We start from the raw sequence: 17,011 nt of genomic DNA on the forward strand, positions 1-17,011 counted from the left end.
TCTTACCAAAGCTCTTCTCTTTCCCACGGGCGCACCCCTTGGCTGCCTTGCGCTCACACCAAGGTTGCTTTTTCCCACCTCACGTCGATTGGCGGCCGCTAAGTGCACGGTCCGCTGTCAATGAGTGAAAAGAGAAACATGGGGGAGACTGGACAAGCCCTTCTTTCTTGGGTTTCGTGTCACTCTTCCAAAACATGATTAGGAATCGACACGCCCAGGTGGACTTGGGTTACCTGCGACCGCAACAAGCAAAAAAAAATCTTGTGGTTCTTTCCTTGAGTGATACAGAACACTGTCCAAGCTCTGATACCAATGTAAGGTGCAGCGGAAGTGAATGTTTAACTTTGCTCAAGATGAGTGCTCCGAACTGTGCTCAGGGGGTCCTTTTACTTACAGAATGGAGAGCCTGCTGTTCCGTTAGTGAGAGAGAGTGCAAATGATCAAACAAAGTGGTAAACACTGTGAATGAAGGTGCTAAGATAGAGAGAGAAGAATATGACACCAGAATGTTGTCAAACCCTCCTCCAAGGGCCCCACTGTCTATGGCGAGAGAGGTCTATGCTATTGATTGCACAATCCTCGTACAATGGTCTAAATGCAATGGACTTGCCGCGATGTCGACGACGACAACAAGACAGGCTGAAAACTGAAAACACAGGGGCTCAAATCTGCAAATCTTGTATCTGCTAAATTCTGACTCTATGGTGGTGACGACGATGCGCTGAAAACGCAGATGCTGAAATCTGCAAATACAAGCTGAATCTGCAAACGCTGGCTGATTTGATCGTGCGGCGGGGTCTGCTGCGGGAAGGTGAGATCTGCGAGGTTTGGGGACTGCTGTGCAGAGTCTGATTGCTGAAAACTGAAAATGCTGATGCAAAAAAGGGTTCTGTCGCCAACAAAACTGCAAACACTAGGACTGATCTGCTGTTCCAAAAAATGCTAGGCTTGAGGGGGTATCCGGGTGCAAAAAATGCTAGGGAATCTGCTAACGCCAAGTGATCGGCAACCTGCAAAACGCTGAGGCTGATCTGCAGTTGCAGAAAACGCTAGGCTGATCTTAATGGCTGAGTCCTCCAACCGGTCTTGCTGAGAAGGTGCACTGCTATGAACTTGATTCCCTGCTGCCTCTTCTGCCAAGAGAGTGCTAGCGCTAGCTTTCTTATATATTTCCTTAGCCAAATTGCCCTACTAGTTTCCCAACAACGTCACTTATTAATAATAAGTGAAAAAATGGCTAAAATAGGGAAATAGGTTCTGTTGCATTGTAAAATGCTCCTGATGGAATCTGACTGTAATACTGATGATCATGATGTGTGCAACCAGAGGATATGCATCTACTCTAAGTGCCTTGACATGCACGGCCTGCGAACAGACTCACAAAGGTGCAAGAACACTTCCTAAGCTAATTGAACCTTGTCATTAAGTAGCTTGTCCACATGCACAAAGGGTTTTAATGTGCACGTGATAATAGACAACAGGCATATGCTGAGTGAAACACAAGACTCCTCAAGGCCTATATAGTTACTAGGAGATTAGGCAAAGACTGCAAGGAGGGAGCAAAGAAAAGGCAGAGAAGACTACACAGGTAAAATAGAGGCTCCTCCGATTACTTAGGTAATTAGGCGCATGGACCACATTGTACAGGTCCATCTCTAGATGCTCCAACACTTTGACAACAATACCACATGTTTCTCCACAGCTAATAAGCCTGCTAAGGATATTGAAACCCCTTCATGATCTTTGGATAGATATGATATTCCTTGGCTAATTTATGCATAGTATGAGGACTTCCCACCTCTTGGAGTTGATAAGTATGTATATGAAAATGACAGATTGACAACCAAAAACTAGATTTAGTTTTGATTTACTTTATTTTTTATGGTTTTCAGATTAACGCGTCTGTAGTGGTCATCATATTTTGTACATTTCATATGGAGGATTGTGCTTTCTAGATGTTCTACTTAATAGAAGCTAAAGGGCCAAATTGGCCCATAAGACCAACCAAGATAACATGAAGGCAAAAAACTCATCATAGTGTTACAAATACGAAAGTATCTTGCTACCTAAATCCCTAACTAGGAAGAGACTCCTCATAATGCTAGCTTAAAAATCGATTATTCTAGGTTGTAGACTTGTGGCAACAACATCTCATAGGAAGAGTCCCGACTCAGACCAGAAAATCCATGAGTGTATGCCTCGAAACGAAGATGTAATGTGCAGCGGAAGTGATTGGGAATGAGTGCTCAATGCGTACTCAAGGTTCCTTTTACTGAATGAGAGAGTTCCTTTTACTCCGTCAGAGATGTGCAAAGGCTAGAGATAGAAGTGAGAATGATATTGTGAGTGAAGGTTGTGTGTGTGTGTGTGTGTGTGTGTGGTGTGTGTGTGTGTGTGTGTGTGTGTGTGTGTGTGAGAGAGAGAGAGGAGAGAGAGAGAGAGAGAAATGTAATGAAATGTATATTAACGTCTTCAAAAGCCCAAAATGACCTATGAAACCAAAAGGTTACATATGGTGAATCTATTACTAGGTCTGGGTACAAAAAGTACAAAGAACTCAATAGAAAATAGTGGGTAGGGGTGGGGTGCAAGCTGACACAAGGGGAATACAAGGGTGAGCTGATACAATGGAGCTCTCTGACAGTCGAGGCATCTTATACATATACATCAGTATCCAAAAGCCTATATAGATTCACTATCCTCCAAGGTAGGCACCCTGTCAAGACGGCTCCTATGTCGTGCCAATATGGTATGGATCCTTTGTTGCAGTCTGCGTCGATGTCGAGAGGGCCCCTCATCCGTGGGCGACGGGGACCGCCCCAACTCTATCGCCCGATCAAGCAGTATGCCTCTTGGTGCCTCTGGTGTTGTTATGTTGTTGGGGTTGCTCGGACTCCTCTATCTGTGACTGAAACAAATCTGTAATCTTCCGTTGTTGTTGGATCTCTCTCATTGTGCCCCTCTTCAAGAGGTCTTCTCTATGTTTGCGAATCTCCAGTAAGTATAACCGAGGCATCTCTGATCCTGGTATCTCATGACTCTAGAAAGTGGTCAAAAACCCTCTCTAAAAAGACAGTGAAAGCGGCCTCGTATTCATAGTAGAATGGGCACAGTGACATATGTAATGTAGCTCTATCTCTGGCTCTATCTGGCACACCTAACAAAATCCGGTACTCCTCTAAATCTGCATGTCTCGATCTTTAGCTGATGAGAGGATGTGTGTATCTGACAAATATATAGAGAGAGAGAGAGAGAGAGAGAGGAGAGAGAGAGAGGACTAACACCAGATGGGCGATGTGCAAAGGCTAGAGACAGAAGAGAGAATGATATGTGAGTGAAGGTTCAGAGAGAGAAATGAAATGAAATGTTATATTAACGTCTTCAAAAAGGCCAGAATGACCTATGAGAGCAAACTGATAACAAAAGTGGTGAATCTGTTACAAAGTCTGGGTACTTAGTACTAAAGTACTAAGTGTGAAAAGTGTGGAAAGTGTGAAAATAAATGTGAAAAACTAAATACAAAGTATTAAATAAACTTCTTAGGAGCATTTTTGGTGTCTGGCTAGAATGCTTCTAATCCTTTGTTGTAGTCTCCTCGGGGGTTGTGCAAGTGTGCTTCTGCATCTCGATCGTGGTCGTCTCGATTTCCTAAGCTCAATGGCCCTGTCAATGAGGGTGCCTTTGGTATGAATGTGGGTACTCCTTTGTGTTGGTGCTGGCATCTTGCTTCTCCTTCCACTCCTGCTTCTCTCGATCCAAAGAAATCTATGATCTGCCTCTGAGGCTGTAGTGCTCTTTGTCTTTTCATTAGATTATCCCTGTGTCGATGTAGTTCCAGTAGGTACAAGCCTAAGCATCTTTGATCTTGGTAGTGCATGACTCTATCTAGAGGTCCAAAGCCTTCTTTAAATAGGCAGTGGAAACGCCCACGTATCTCATAGTATACGGTGCAATGGCATATGTAGTGTAATTCTGTCTCTGGGCCCATTCCGCATAACTTGCAAATTCTGCTCTCAGGTGGGATTCCCCTGAATCATTTTTTTATGCCAAAATTCCATTTCCAACTGATGTTAGGATGTACGAAATGACCGATAGAACATCTCAACCGAGACAGAAGCGTGTTTATCCATGTAGCTCGGGCGCAATCCAGCATGATCCATCTTTCAGATAAGTCTGTAGGAGGTAGTTTTCTTTGTATCGGCCATCTTCGTGCCCAATTTCTTGAGTAGGGTCTACCATGTCCTTCTTAGTATCCAACTGTATATGATCCTGACGGATGATTCAACATGACATAGTTCATAGATGGAACAAACCTATCAGGAGGTCGCGTGACACGTCCAGATCTACGCACAATGGGTTCAGCACAACCTGTGGTTCCACTCTATCCTGTCTTGCTCCTCTTGAGCCCTGACATTTTGTCTTGCACGTGCAGGTCCATCTTCTTGAAACAACTCTTCTAATCTTTTCAACCCTCTCTGGTTTAGAATGATATTTGGATTCATTAAAGTGAACATCATTGCTACGGACAACCTTTCTGGATTCGGGATCCCAAAGTCTGTACCCCATCTCACCAGAATTACCATAGCCTAGAAAGATGCACTTCTACTCTTTGGCTCAAGTTTGTTCCTAAATTCCTTTGGAACGTGAGTATATGCCTCACAGCCAAAGACTTTGAGATGCTTGTATGAGGACATTTTGCCTGACCATACCATCTCTGGCACTGAATCCTTCTGCAAAACCTTGCTAGGAGATCTATTTACAAGATGAACAGCTGTTGATACAGCTTCAGCCAAAACCCATTTGGCAGCTGTGCATTAGACAACATACTTCTGACCTTCTCTTGTATGGTCCTATTCATCCTCTCAGCAACACCATTTTGAGGAGGATTGTAAGGAGCAGTAAGTTCACGTTTTATACCTTTTGACTCACAAAAAGTCCTGAAAGGCCTTTGAAACATACTCTCCACCATTCAGTGCGTAAGCATTTAAGCTTCTTGCCACTCTGATTCTCCACATGTCACAAATGTTTTGAAAACACTAAACGCTTCATCCTTGTGCTTGAGAAAGTAAACCCATACTTTCCTGGAGTAATCATCTATAAATGTCATAAAGTAAGAAGCTTCCCCTAGAGATAGGTTAGGCATAGGTCCACACAAATCACTATGAACAAGTGCCAACTGTGTATCTCTTCTACTGCTTCTATGCTTATGTGGCTGCTGTGTTTGCTTACCATACAGACAATGTTCACAGAATTCAAAATCATTAAATGAAAAGCCAGGCAAATAACCAGAACGAGACAAGATTTCCATTCCCTTCTTGGACATATATCCTAACCGGCTATGCCACAAAGAAACGTTCGGCTGCTCGGTTACATTGATTACATTTTTCGAGACATTTGATACATAAATAATGTAAAGTCCTCCAGACTTTACTCCATGTGCTACTGTCATAGAACCCTTGGGTATCTTCCACATGTTTTGTCCAAAAGTGGTGACGTAGCCAGCATCATCAAGTAAACCTGTGCTGATCAAGCTCTTTGTAATTGCGGGAACATGTCTCACATTCTTCAGCGTGAAAGAAGAGCCATTCTGAAACTTCAATTGAACATCTCCAACACCTAAGATCTCACATGTCTGTCCATTGCCTAGCCGAACATGATCTTTAGTGGTCACATAAGAGATAAACCACTCCTTGTTTGGAGACACATGAAGTGATGCCCCTGAGTCTATAATCCAGTCACTCAGTGCATTTCCATCAGATGCTGTAAGAAGAGCTGAGTCCATTGTATTCTTCAAGAAGTAGATGTCTCCTGACACTAGACTGTCATCCTCTGCAACAGTGTTTGTCACATTTATTTCTTGAATCTTCACTGAGGACTTGTTCTTCTCACCATGGTCTTCAGCTTTCTCTTTGCCTTTTTCTGCTTTCCATTCTCTGCAGTCTCTTTTCATGTGACCCTTCTTGCCACAATGGTAGCATTCTATGTCACTCTTGCCTTTAGCACTGCGGGACTTGCTAGGAGACTGATTCCTCTTTCCACCTTTTTACTTTTCTTTGGTCCTTCCCCTGACAACTAAGGCTGTTCCTTTGCCTTTGTCCATTGTCTTTCTATTGGTTTCTTCAGTGAGCAGACTTCCTTCTACACCTGCTATGTTCAAACCATCTGGAGGTGCAGAATTACTCAAAGCTGTGCGAAAAGTGTCCCAACTTTCCGGCAATGTGATCAACAGGAACATAGCTCTAACAGGTTCATCAAACCTGACAACTAACTATAGATTGTGTTGAATTCATTCAGATGATTGGACATAGGTGTCCCTTCTTTCATCTTCAAGTCAACAAGCTTTTTAAGCCAGTATACCTGTGAAGCTGCACTCTGTTTCTCATAAAGATCACTCAGCTTTAACCATGCTTGATAAGCCGACATCTCGTCTGCTACATTGAAGTGAACGCTTTCTGCCAAAGTCAGCATAATGGTAGAAAGTGCCAATTCATCCATTTCGCTCCATTCATCTTCGTCCATATCTTTTGGTTTTATCCCCTTGAGCTTTATAGGTTTTATCTACTTCTTTTGTACCAACACGTACCAAATTTGCTTCTTCCACAATGGGAAATTGGTTCCATCCAGCTTCTTAATATTGTAAAGAGCAGTGTCCTGTGATCCAGCCATAGCTACGCTTCAGAGTAGTTTACTTTTCTGGGAAAAATTCAGCAGAGTTTCCCCGGTAAACTGACCTCTGAACCAATATCAACCTGTCAAATGAACCAAGGAAGCTTCAGATTTTGCATAAATTTCGGCAGTCTCCTTTGTAAAATGGCTGTGGTGTACTAAAAAACAGACCAAAAAACAGCTCAAAAAACACTGTCTCTCTGACACTGTAAGCTGCGGGTAAACCTGTCCTGCACCTGTACTGTCTCTCACTGTCCTGTCACTGTCCTATAAGCATAGACTGCGAGAATGCCTCAACGGCAGTAAAGCAAAGATGCAATCCCAACTCTCTAACTCACAGTCAATACATCCTAGCTGCCTATCTAAGGGTGGTCGAGGGATCGCTCCAAGACCTGTATCACCGAAAGGATCTCAACATTCGAGAATCCCCCAGCTCAATAAAACCTCACTCGACCCTCAACAAAGGCTGCAGTAAATCTGACAGTACATAGACTTCCCACAAAGTCATACATCCACAAATTTCCCACTATATGCTGTAACCGCTGCGGCGGTTGTTTGCTACGTGACTCACAGCCAGCAAACCCTCAAGAGACATACATCATCTCTGACAATACATCCCATGTGGAAGTACCTGCAATGTCAGGATGAAATCTGGAATATGAAGCAGCAAACACAAGCTACCTGATGAACTAGTGGATGTCGCCTACAGTCTGTGTGTAGATGCGCCCGTGTCGTATGTGACACGTCTCCAAGAACTGTGAGTTGTCCTTCGATGTGTAGACAGCCACAAATCAACACTCTGGGAGTGTCGATATCCTCAGCACCTGCAGTCGTAGGCCAAAAACCCCAAATTTGCAGAGTCGGATCTGCACCCGTCGAGACCACGTAGTCGAAAATTGCCTGCGCAGACCTTTGTCGAAGCCGAACGGTGGCCGAGATTTCTGACAACACCGAGCCCTTCGGGCTCACCCACGAGGTTTGGGGCCGTGTCTTCGCCTGTCGAATTTCACTCCAATCTGAGCTGGTGACTCTAGCCTCCTGCAGTGCTGCCCCGAGCCTCGATCTGAGCTCTGATACCAGTTGAAGGAGTACGAGCGGAAGTGCGACGCGAGAGAGAGTGCAAGAAGAAGAGCACGACGATATGGTGAACTCGCTCTACTGTAATGTGTAGAGCATAGTGAGTTCTTATTAGGTTTTTACAAAAGAATATGTGTACATACTTGGCGGCCCGCCCACTTACCTGGGCGACCACATTGGGCTTTATACCCCAACATGTACGAATCTGACCAATAGCACATCTCAAACCATGAGACAGGTGGGTATCCATGTAACTCGGGCGAATCACAAATCCATTTTCAGATAGTTGTAGGAAGTTTTCTTTGTAGTCGGCCATCTTCGTGCCCAATTCTTGTGTAGGGTCTACCCATGTCCTCTTAGTATCCAACTGTATAAGATCTTGTTGGATGATTTTATTAATCTCCGTTCGTGTAATTGCCAGTGATGGAGCCTCAAGAGAGTATTGGAAGGGGGGTAATCTTTCCATACTGAACCCGTGTCTCTGAAACCACGAGGACAGTTGCGCATACCATCATGATGTATCCCCTTTCATTGCCAATTGTCGAGAGGATTCGAGGGCCAATCTAGTATATCGGCCATTATTTGTATCCCACAAACCATGTATAAAGGACACTGATCTGGTAAGAGCTTCAATTTCTATCGGAGGGGCCGCTAGTTCCGCTCGGGTAATCGCGTGTGGTACGGAGGCCTTGGCTCTAATCATTCGGGAAATCATAGATACCAAAGGTCTCTCCATTGACTTCCAATTATCCTGATCCACAGATATCAATATCATCTGTATACATCAACAAAGGGATCCATGACCCTGCAAGTTGAGCACCTCTGTCACCTTCTCTATCAATGTAATCTGATACATAGTAACAGGGGACGGAGGGGACGGACCCTAGGGACGGGGGACGCCCATTTCCGGGACGGGGACGGGTGGGGACGGACAGAAAAAGAGCTGCCAAGTGGGAACGCAGGTAAAACGTCCCGGGGACGGCAGGGAATGGCAGGGGACGGGAGGGGACAGCAGGGGATGGAAGGGAACTTTTTTTAAAATTTGAAAACCGATCATTTCTAGAGGCTAGTTTCTCTCCAATAGCCATATGTTTGAACTTCAAAGCACCCCAATGGCTATAAAAGCCACCCTTTGGGTCCTCATTTCTCGATGTTTTATTAGCCTTTTTGCGTCTATATGACTCATGTTCTTTGGTCTATTTAGTGTAAATTTGTGGTCAAAGTGATGCTCTATGTGTGTGGCATGTATATAGGTCAAAAAAAGCCAAAAAAACTCTTCTTTTTTTTTTTGCCGTCCCGACTCCCGTCCCCGTTTCCTGACTTTTGCCGTCCCGTCCCCGTTCCCGACCCCGACCCGCCGTCCCATGTAACTATGATCCGATACCTCATCTATGTACATACCAAATAAAGTAGGGGACAGTGGGCATCCCTGCTTTACTCCAACGGTGGAATGAACAATGTCGGAATCCCCTTCTAGAGTACGTACATAACCAGTTACTGACCCGTATAAGGCCATGATCCCCCAAATAATCTCTTTGGGGACCCCTAACTCTTGCATCCTGCGCATCAATTTGGCCCTTGGTACTGTATCAAAAGCTTTCCGAAAATCCACAAAGCAACATACATCCTTCTCCCGTTTGCTCTTCCTTCCTCAATAATGGCTCTGAGCATAAGAATATGATCTAAAGTGGAATAACCTCTTCTGAATCCAGCTTGTCCTGTTGCCCTTATGCCCTCATTCTCTGCCCATCTACTCAATTTTTGTTCAAGAATGGATGCGTATAGTCGGGTCAAAGTGTGACCTACCATAATGGTACGGTAGTTCCCGGGTATCATAGGATCCCCTGACTTGAAAATAGGTACGATAGTAGATAATTTCCAAGATTCAGGTAATCCTTCACACATGACCCGATTAAACAGACGAGCAAGGACTTCTGAAAGTAGATCCCTGGCATGGATCAGATGTTCTGCTACTAAACCATCACGATCATATGCTCTTCTTGTCTTCATCTTATCAATGGCTTTTTCCACCATTTCTGTAGTAAAGAAAGTACTAGTAGCAGGGCATGGCTCTAGCGGATCTGGTAATAGAGGCTGTCCAGATACCATATATAATGATGTTACATATTGACCCCAGATCTCAGGAGAAGTAATTGTCGGAGGCTGTGAGTGCTCGTGAAATAAGCGGCAGGCCTCATGTGAGTCCTGACTCAAGAAGAGCTGATATAAATCCTTCTCCAATTTGGCTAAAAATGCCCTTTTCTTGCGACGTACTATACGCCGAAGAGCAATCAGAGATTGCTTATATGTGATGATCCCAAGTGTAAGCTCTTTCTGGACCTGGGTTCTCGTCTCTCTGCATTCCTCGTCATACCAACTGTTTTGGGGCATGTTCCCAGATCCTCTCTTCTGATCAGGTTGAGTATGTGGGTATGCCTCTTGTGCTGCTCCATGTAGTATCTCTGTTAATTGAGAAGTAATCTCCTCTACAGAATCTCCTCTACAGTATATACTGGCTCGGCTGTCCACATCCTATTATAGATCTTTTCCACATAGACTGAATCAGTTTCTGGCGTGAAAGTATATCTTGTGTGTGTCTTCTTCCTTTGTACTTGAAAGGCATTGTATTGGAAGGAGATTGAGAAGGTCAATAGAGCATGATCCACTGCAATCCCAACCGGTCTGGGTCCCACCTTAAAGTCCTTGATACTAGAAATAAAGCTAGAAATAGAGAGAGAAATGAAATGAAATGAAAAGAGAGAGAGAGAGAGAGAGAGAGAGAGAGAGAGAGAGAGAGAGAGAGAGAGAGAGAGAGAGAGAGAGTTGCTTGTTCTTTTATCGGATTATGAACTCAGGTCTCTCATTTAGAGAGGAAAATGAACATTCTCGTTGCTGGATTGTTTATATTTCAACTACTTTTGTGTATTGGACTAGCAATTGGTCACTTCATGTGGACGGATGGGAATCCAAACCATTTTTATTTAGCAAATGACGAAGTATGGCCTGAACCTGGTTTAAACCTTACAGGGCTCCTTGTACAAGTTCTCAGGTAATAATCAGGCTTAGAGATGTTTGCAAATTGTTTTTTCTTTATTTTTCAAGATAGTAAAGCTGGCTGTGTACATGTTAACCAGGCTGTAGCACATACTGCTAATTAAAAGTGAAAGTAACTCGGAAAATTTGCTGGACTCACTATCTCTTTTCTGGAAATGTCTGTTGTAATTTTCTGAATGCAACTGAATTACAGGTTCGTGATCCTTCTAAGCTCACTGATACCCATCTCGCTGTATGTAACCCTCGAGCTTGTCAAGGTCCTTCAGTGCTGCTTTATACATTGGGATGTTCACATGGTATACAAACCAGCTGGTGGTCCTGCTCAAACACGCACTTCAAATCTCAATGAAGAGCTTGGTCAGGTAAGCACTACTCTTTGTCTATGTTAAATGGAGGATTTTGATTTAAAGGAAGACTGAGCATGAAAAGGCTGCCTTCAAAGGCCTGGTGGTGCTTTTTGTCACAAATGTTTTTTTTTTACCACAAATGAATGAATTTTTTTGTCAATCACTAAGTATTTCAAACAATCCTTCTTGATAGAAAGTGGTCTTCTTTTCCCAAGCAACCAAGAAAATGTGCACTAGGTCAGAACCTGGTTTAATGCAGGGGGTCCAGGTCTGGCAGCAGGACTACTGAGCCTACTGGCAGTGAACAGAGCACCTGCATCTCTCTCCTCCTTGGGGTATGGATTTCTCAAAATGTAAGAGATGGTATAGTTGACTACCGGCAGTACTCCAAGTGGGCGGCGCGTCTCTAAGGGAGGCTGCAGAGAAAAGACATTTTTGAAGAGGTGGAGCAAGAATTTGAGTCCCTTCCGTCATCCCCAGAAAAAATGAGTCATCAAGAGGAAACCTTGCTGGGAGAGGAAGGAACTGTCCTACCTCATGAGGAACAGTGGAGATGCACAAAGTTCCTCATGGAACAATTTATGCTGGTGAATACAGGGAATGCTCAAGATGGCCAGCACATGCTCAAAGATAAAGTGAGAGAACTGTAGTAGGAAAAGTATGTCGTGCTCTCTACTGTGGGTGATCTTCAGTGCAATATGCAGGAAATCTCACTCCAAACATAGAAATGAGCACTGTAGAGCAATATGGAAATAGCAAGACTAACTAAAGTGACACAATAGTCAACTCCAACCCAATGGAAACTCCACTAACTCATCGAACCAGTACAGATTCTGGCCGGCAGCACACTCAGCTCGAAGCCCCGGACTCATGCGTACAATGTGGGTGTCGAGGCTCCAACTGTGCATTTGTGCAAGTGCTAGATTAAACACAAGACTCTAGACTCAATGACCCATACCACGTATATCACTCAATAATCCAACTAAGCATATATATACAACCATAAAGAGCAGCCAGCCGCAAATAGAACTATCTCTGACAACCGAGCTCAGCATATCTGTGAACTGTGGTGGCAATGAACTGGCCACTGTGTCCTCTAGACCACCACTCTCAGTGTCTGCCACGTGTCATTGCCCAGGCGAGAGTCCACCCAGTGTGAAGCCAAGACCAACTGTAACTGCCCGTCCAGTGCAAGTGCCATTCTAGACCTGGCACGGGTTGCCCGCCACAAAACCACTCACCGTCTCGAGGAGAGAAAACATTGGAAAACGGTGAAAAGATGTATACCAAGATAACTGAAAGGAACTGCATATCTACAACACAATTTTGATTCCCTGTTCTATTGTAATCTATACCTCTCAAGAGTGCTCACAAATCGCTGTCGAGGAGATTCGCCAGTGAAAATACTGGAAAAATTAATTTTTGAGCCAGGAGGGTAGGGATGAGGGGAGACAGTAGGGTCGAGGGTGCTCGATAGGGGCGAGGGCTTGGTAGCTAGGGGCGAGAGGAATAGGCTAGCATATGTACTCTCTCTCTCTCTCTCTCTCTCTCTCTATATATATATATATATATATATATATATATATATATATATATATATATATATATATATATATATGAATGCATATGTACTCTCTCTCTCTATGTATATATATTAGTGGCAAGAGGGATGTCTAGGTAGGGGCGAGGAGGGGCGTGTAGGGGTCAGGGCTACATAGGGGCGATGGAGGTGGGTAGGGGCAAGAAGAGGGTGCATAGGGGCGAGAGGTAGGGGGGTAGGGACGAGGATAAGTGGTAGGGGGTGGATAGGGTTGAGAGGTGTAGCGCGGATAATGTGTCGTGCTCTCTATAGTGGGTGGTCCTCAGTGCAATGTGCGTGACAATCTCACTCAAATAGACAGATAAGAAGGGAAACAACAGACAACAAGTGAGCTCACAGAGACACAACAGCAACAGTAGACCACAACAAATGACTCGACTATCTCAAAGAACTGATACAGACTCTGGCATGGCAGCACACTCAGCTCCAGCCCAGGACTCTCAGGTACAATGGGGGTGTCGAGGCTCAGGTGTGCAGGGGCGGTGAATCAGTGCTCTGTGTATAGACTCACTGCTCTCGACGACAATGTTGGACCAAAGGGACCAAAGGTGAAGATAATAATCCCGATGACCAACTGCTACTACTCATATGTACCACCATAAAGAGCCACCAACGGCTCATAAATGTCAGCCATGTGGTGACTTGGCTACGATGTCCACTAGACCAGTCCGTATCTCTGCTGCCACGTGTCACTGCCCAGCCCAGAGAGTCCATCCAGTGTGAACCAGCCTAGACCAACTGTACTAACTGTGTGTCCTGTGAAAGTGACACTGTAGCCTGCTACACGTTGCCGGCCACAAGACCACTGACCGTCCTGGTGAGAGGAATACTGAAAAAACTGTGAAAGAAAACCATTAGGTACTACATCTGTACATCCTTCTTGAAGCAGGTTCTAGGCCCAGAAGTGGAGTTTAAACACACTGCAGTGATTGCAAACGTTTTAAGCCTTTGAATAGGCGCGACTCAGTTTGATTGCATAATCCAAGAATCCCAATTGGCAAAAAAAATGATGTTCTATAGCAAAGAGATAAGCTCAATTTGATTCCAGCGCATCTTTATCTGCCCTAACCATAGTGATAGGAAAATGACCTGGTCCATGCTTGCAGTTGCAGATGAACCTTGCCAGACTTTTTGCAACAACACTCTTCTTGAAAGGAGGGATGACCATCAGCCCGAGTAACACCGGAAATAGGGTTAAGCTATAGGGTTAAGCTCCATCATGATGGCAGAACAGAAAGGCCTACACAGCAACAGGATGGTAACCAAGTGAATGCATCGAGCCATCTTATCATGCAGGTGGGGTGGGGAAAAACTTGCTACAGGATGGCAACCAAGTGAAAGCATAGAGCCAAGCTGATCATGCGGGGTGTTGGGGGAAAAACTTGTTGAGCCTGAGAGGGGTGGGGAGGGCTAGATAGGGGCAAGGGGTGGGTAGGGGCGAGGGCAAGGGAGGGGAGGGTAGGGGCAAGGGTGAAGGGCGTGGGTAGGGGCGAGTTGGGAGGGGTGGGGAAGTATGGGGAACGAGGGAGAGAGAAGGGGGGCAAGGGGTAGGTAGAGGGAGAGGGTGAGTGGGCAGGGGTAGTGAGGGAAACAGTTGTTCTGATAATCTATACAACAGCCCAGGTTGTCCGTTAGATATATTATGATCAGGGATATCATCAAACTTGAAAACAATAGTGTTTTTGTTGTATCCAGTCTTAAGGAAGCTTCGCGAAGGGAGTTTACTATACACAGAGGAGAGCTTTGTTGTGGTTGGAGAAGCAGATGGTGTTGATGATGAAGGTTGGTGAACTCTTGTAGAGGGGATTTCTTCCTGCTTCTATGCTTCTTCAAAGGCTCAGGTGGCTCATTAAGTTTAGTAACTATGGAAACATTTGAAGAGGGTGTACCTTCAGGCAAGGAGTGAATAGAGACTCCATAACAAGGCATAGACTTGGTAGCATCCAACCACTCCAACAGATCCTCGTCTGACTCGTCAGGTGGAGTAGGCTGTTCTTGTTCAGGGTTGGTTTCCATTGATAAAGAAACTTGCTGCACGACGGGGTCCATACTTCCTTCTAAGAGAATGGGTTGCATCGGGGAGCCAGAAGTATGTATCCACATTGCATCGTTTCCCCAATCATGAAGTGCTTTAGTGTGTCGCAGCCATGGTCTTCCAATGAGCAAAGGAAATCCGCCCTCAACCTGGGGAAGACGAACAACAACAAAATCCAAGTTAAAAGTAAAGTCCTGTACCTGCAGAGGCACATATGTAAAACTGCAAAAAGTAACCATATGTACAATGAAAGGAGTAGCAAGCAATGTGGTCCTGTCATCCAAGAGAAAGTGTCGTCACCACTGTTGCACCGGAAGTCTCGACGTCCGGGGGAGCTATCAAATCGATCGTGTAACGCTGCGGCTGCTGGACTATGTTCTGAACAAACTGGTTCCCTGTGTTTGGAGCAGCCACTTGCTCCACAGCGGATGGAAGCACCTTCCCTGAAGTGTACTCAAGACGCCTAGTGACACAACCATGGCGGTGTGCACCAGAAACACCGTCACAGCAAGGAACGCTTTGTGGTATCTGACCTTGAGGCCCTGGTGAAGTATAGTATTGGACTGGGGGTTGCGTATACGATCCCAAGAATTGCTGAGAGGGACCTGCTGATGCTCGTGCATACCCTGCAGGTGTCTGGACCTGTGTCCCTGGCTGTGTGTATGATCCCAAGAATTGCTGAGTGAGACCTGCTGCTCCTGCATACCCATATCCTACAGGAGTCTGTACCTGAGTCTTGACGTGTGTCCCTGGCCCAGTCCATCTGTATCCCACAGGAACCTGTGTGGACCTATTTACCATACAAAAGCGTCTCTTAAAATCCTGATAGTTGTGCTCTTAGGTCGTCAATAATCTTTGACTTAATCTTCAATGCTTGTTGTAATGTGAAAATCGTAGCATCTCTATCTACGATGGCACACTCGGCGACTCTTAGAGATCCTTCCATACCTGCATATATGGCGGAGTGACGTTGGTGCGTGGCAGCTAGCTGCTCTGTACCTAGTTCTATGGTGGCAATAGCAGCCCGTGAGTCTTGAAGTAACTTCTCAGAAAGCTGAAACAGAGAAGTAGAGTCGAGCATCCCTGAAGATCCCTCAGATGCATGGGATGTTGGAGGACGTGTAAGTGGCACAGCCGGCGAGCTAGGAGGTGGTACAACTGGTGTGGTAGGTACCTCTGAGATGGTTATTGTAGACGGAGAGTGAGATATGTTGACTGGAGTATGAGTGAAGATGAGAGAAGAAGGGAGAGGATCTTGTAAGGTCGCAACGGCCACCCTGCTCTGAGGAGGGGCGGAAGTAGAGACTGTTGCTGGTGCTGTAGACACTGGTGCTGCTGGCACAGTAGAACTAGGGGTAGAAGTAGATGGAGTGTGACTAGGAAGACGCGTCACCCTAGTCTGTTGGCTCTCTGAAACTGGCAAGGAGAGTAAAGACTGCACTGTATCCTTCACCACTTTTGCCTTTATCTTCTTTCTCTTGGTAACTGTAGGGTCAACCTGAATGCTTATAGATTTTCTTTTCCCTTTGGAGGGTTCCTGTGGATCTTCAACATTTATGGCCCATGCCAAAAGAGGTGCTGCAAAACATTTGAAGCTTAATTGCACAGATTGCACTTGGGCCCGAAATCTTTTAGCCCTAGAGTGCAATGAGGTGAAGAGAATCTAGTGGAATCCACAGGGTATGGTGTGGATTAAACAGTAGAGGCCGTTGCAGTGGGAGAAGATAGTGGGAAGATCACTTTTTTCTTTATCTTCTTTGGCTTCTCTAGCGAGAAAGTAATACCTGAAGATTGCCAGAATCCGTTTGTTCCTTTCATTGTTTGGGTGATCCGAACTGAGCAGTTCTTGACATGCTTGAACTGTGGCATCCTTGGACAGCTTAGAAAAAGTGCGTGTAGCCGGCTTCACAGATGGAAAGCTAGTCATTCCCATGACATGGCCAAGCCTCTCAGCTGTCAACTTGTGGCCCCTTACTTTGGAAAAATCCTTTAACATTTGATGTATCATCTCCACAGGAACAGTGTTAGGTAGATTGGCATCAGCCAATGCTGTGAGACCTAGAGTGTACAGCTGAGCATTGGAAAATACCTCGCTCAGAGATGGTCGAGGCTGTTGTAAATAAAAATCCAAAGAGAATGCGGTGCGATTTTTGGATGTTGCAGGCCTCTTGATTATATGACTCATGATTGGCTGTTTCCTTTTCTTTTGAGCTGTTCTTGTATGGTCCTCTT

General features: G+C 45.1%; 1 protein-coding gene across 5 annotated transcripts in view; it reads left to right on the forward strand.

Moving 5' to 3' along the window:
* The window catches only part of LOC147437829 (uncharacterized), a 226,120-nt gene that overhangs the window by 105,569 nt on the left and 103,540 nt on the right, over positions 1-17,011 (forward strand). For all 5 annotated transcript variants that reach the window (XM_086487273.1, XM_086487274.1, XM_086487275.1 and 2 more), the window contains 2 exons: positions 10,599-10,792; positions 10,991-11,159. In XM_086487273.1, the coding sequence (XP_086343399.1) occupies positions 10,599-10,792; positions 10,991-11,159 (363 nt within the window). The remainder of the gene's footprint in view (positions 1-10,598; positions 10,793-10,990; positions 11,160-17,011) is intronic.

This window comes from Adiantum capillus-veneris, chromosome 17 (assembly GCF_014529385.1).
Source record: "Adiantum capillus-veneris isolate H3 chromosome 17, ASM1452938v2, whole genome shotgun sequence".
NCBI lineage: Eukaryota > Viridiplantae > Streptophyta > Polypodiopsida > Polypodiales > Pteridaceae > Adiantum > Adiantum capillus-veneris.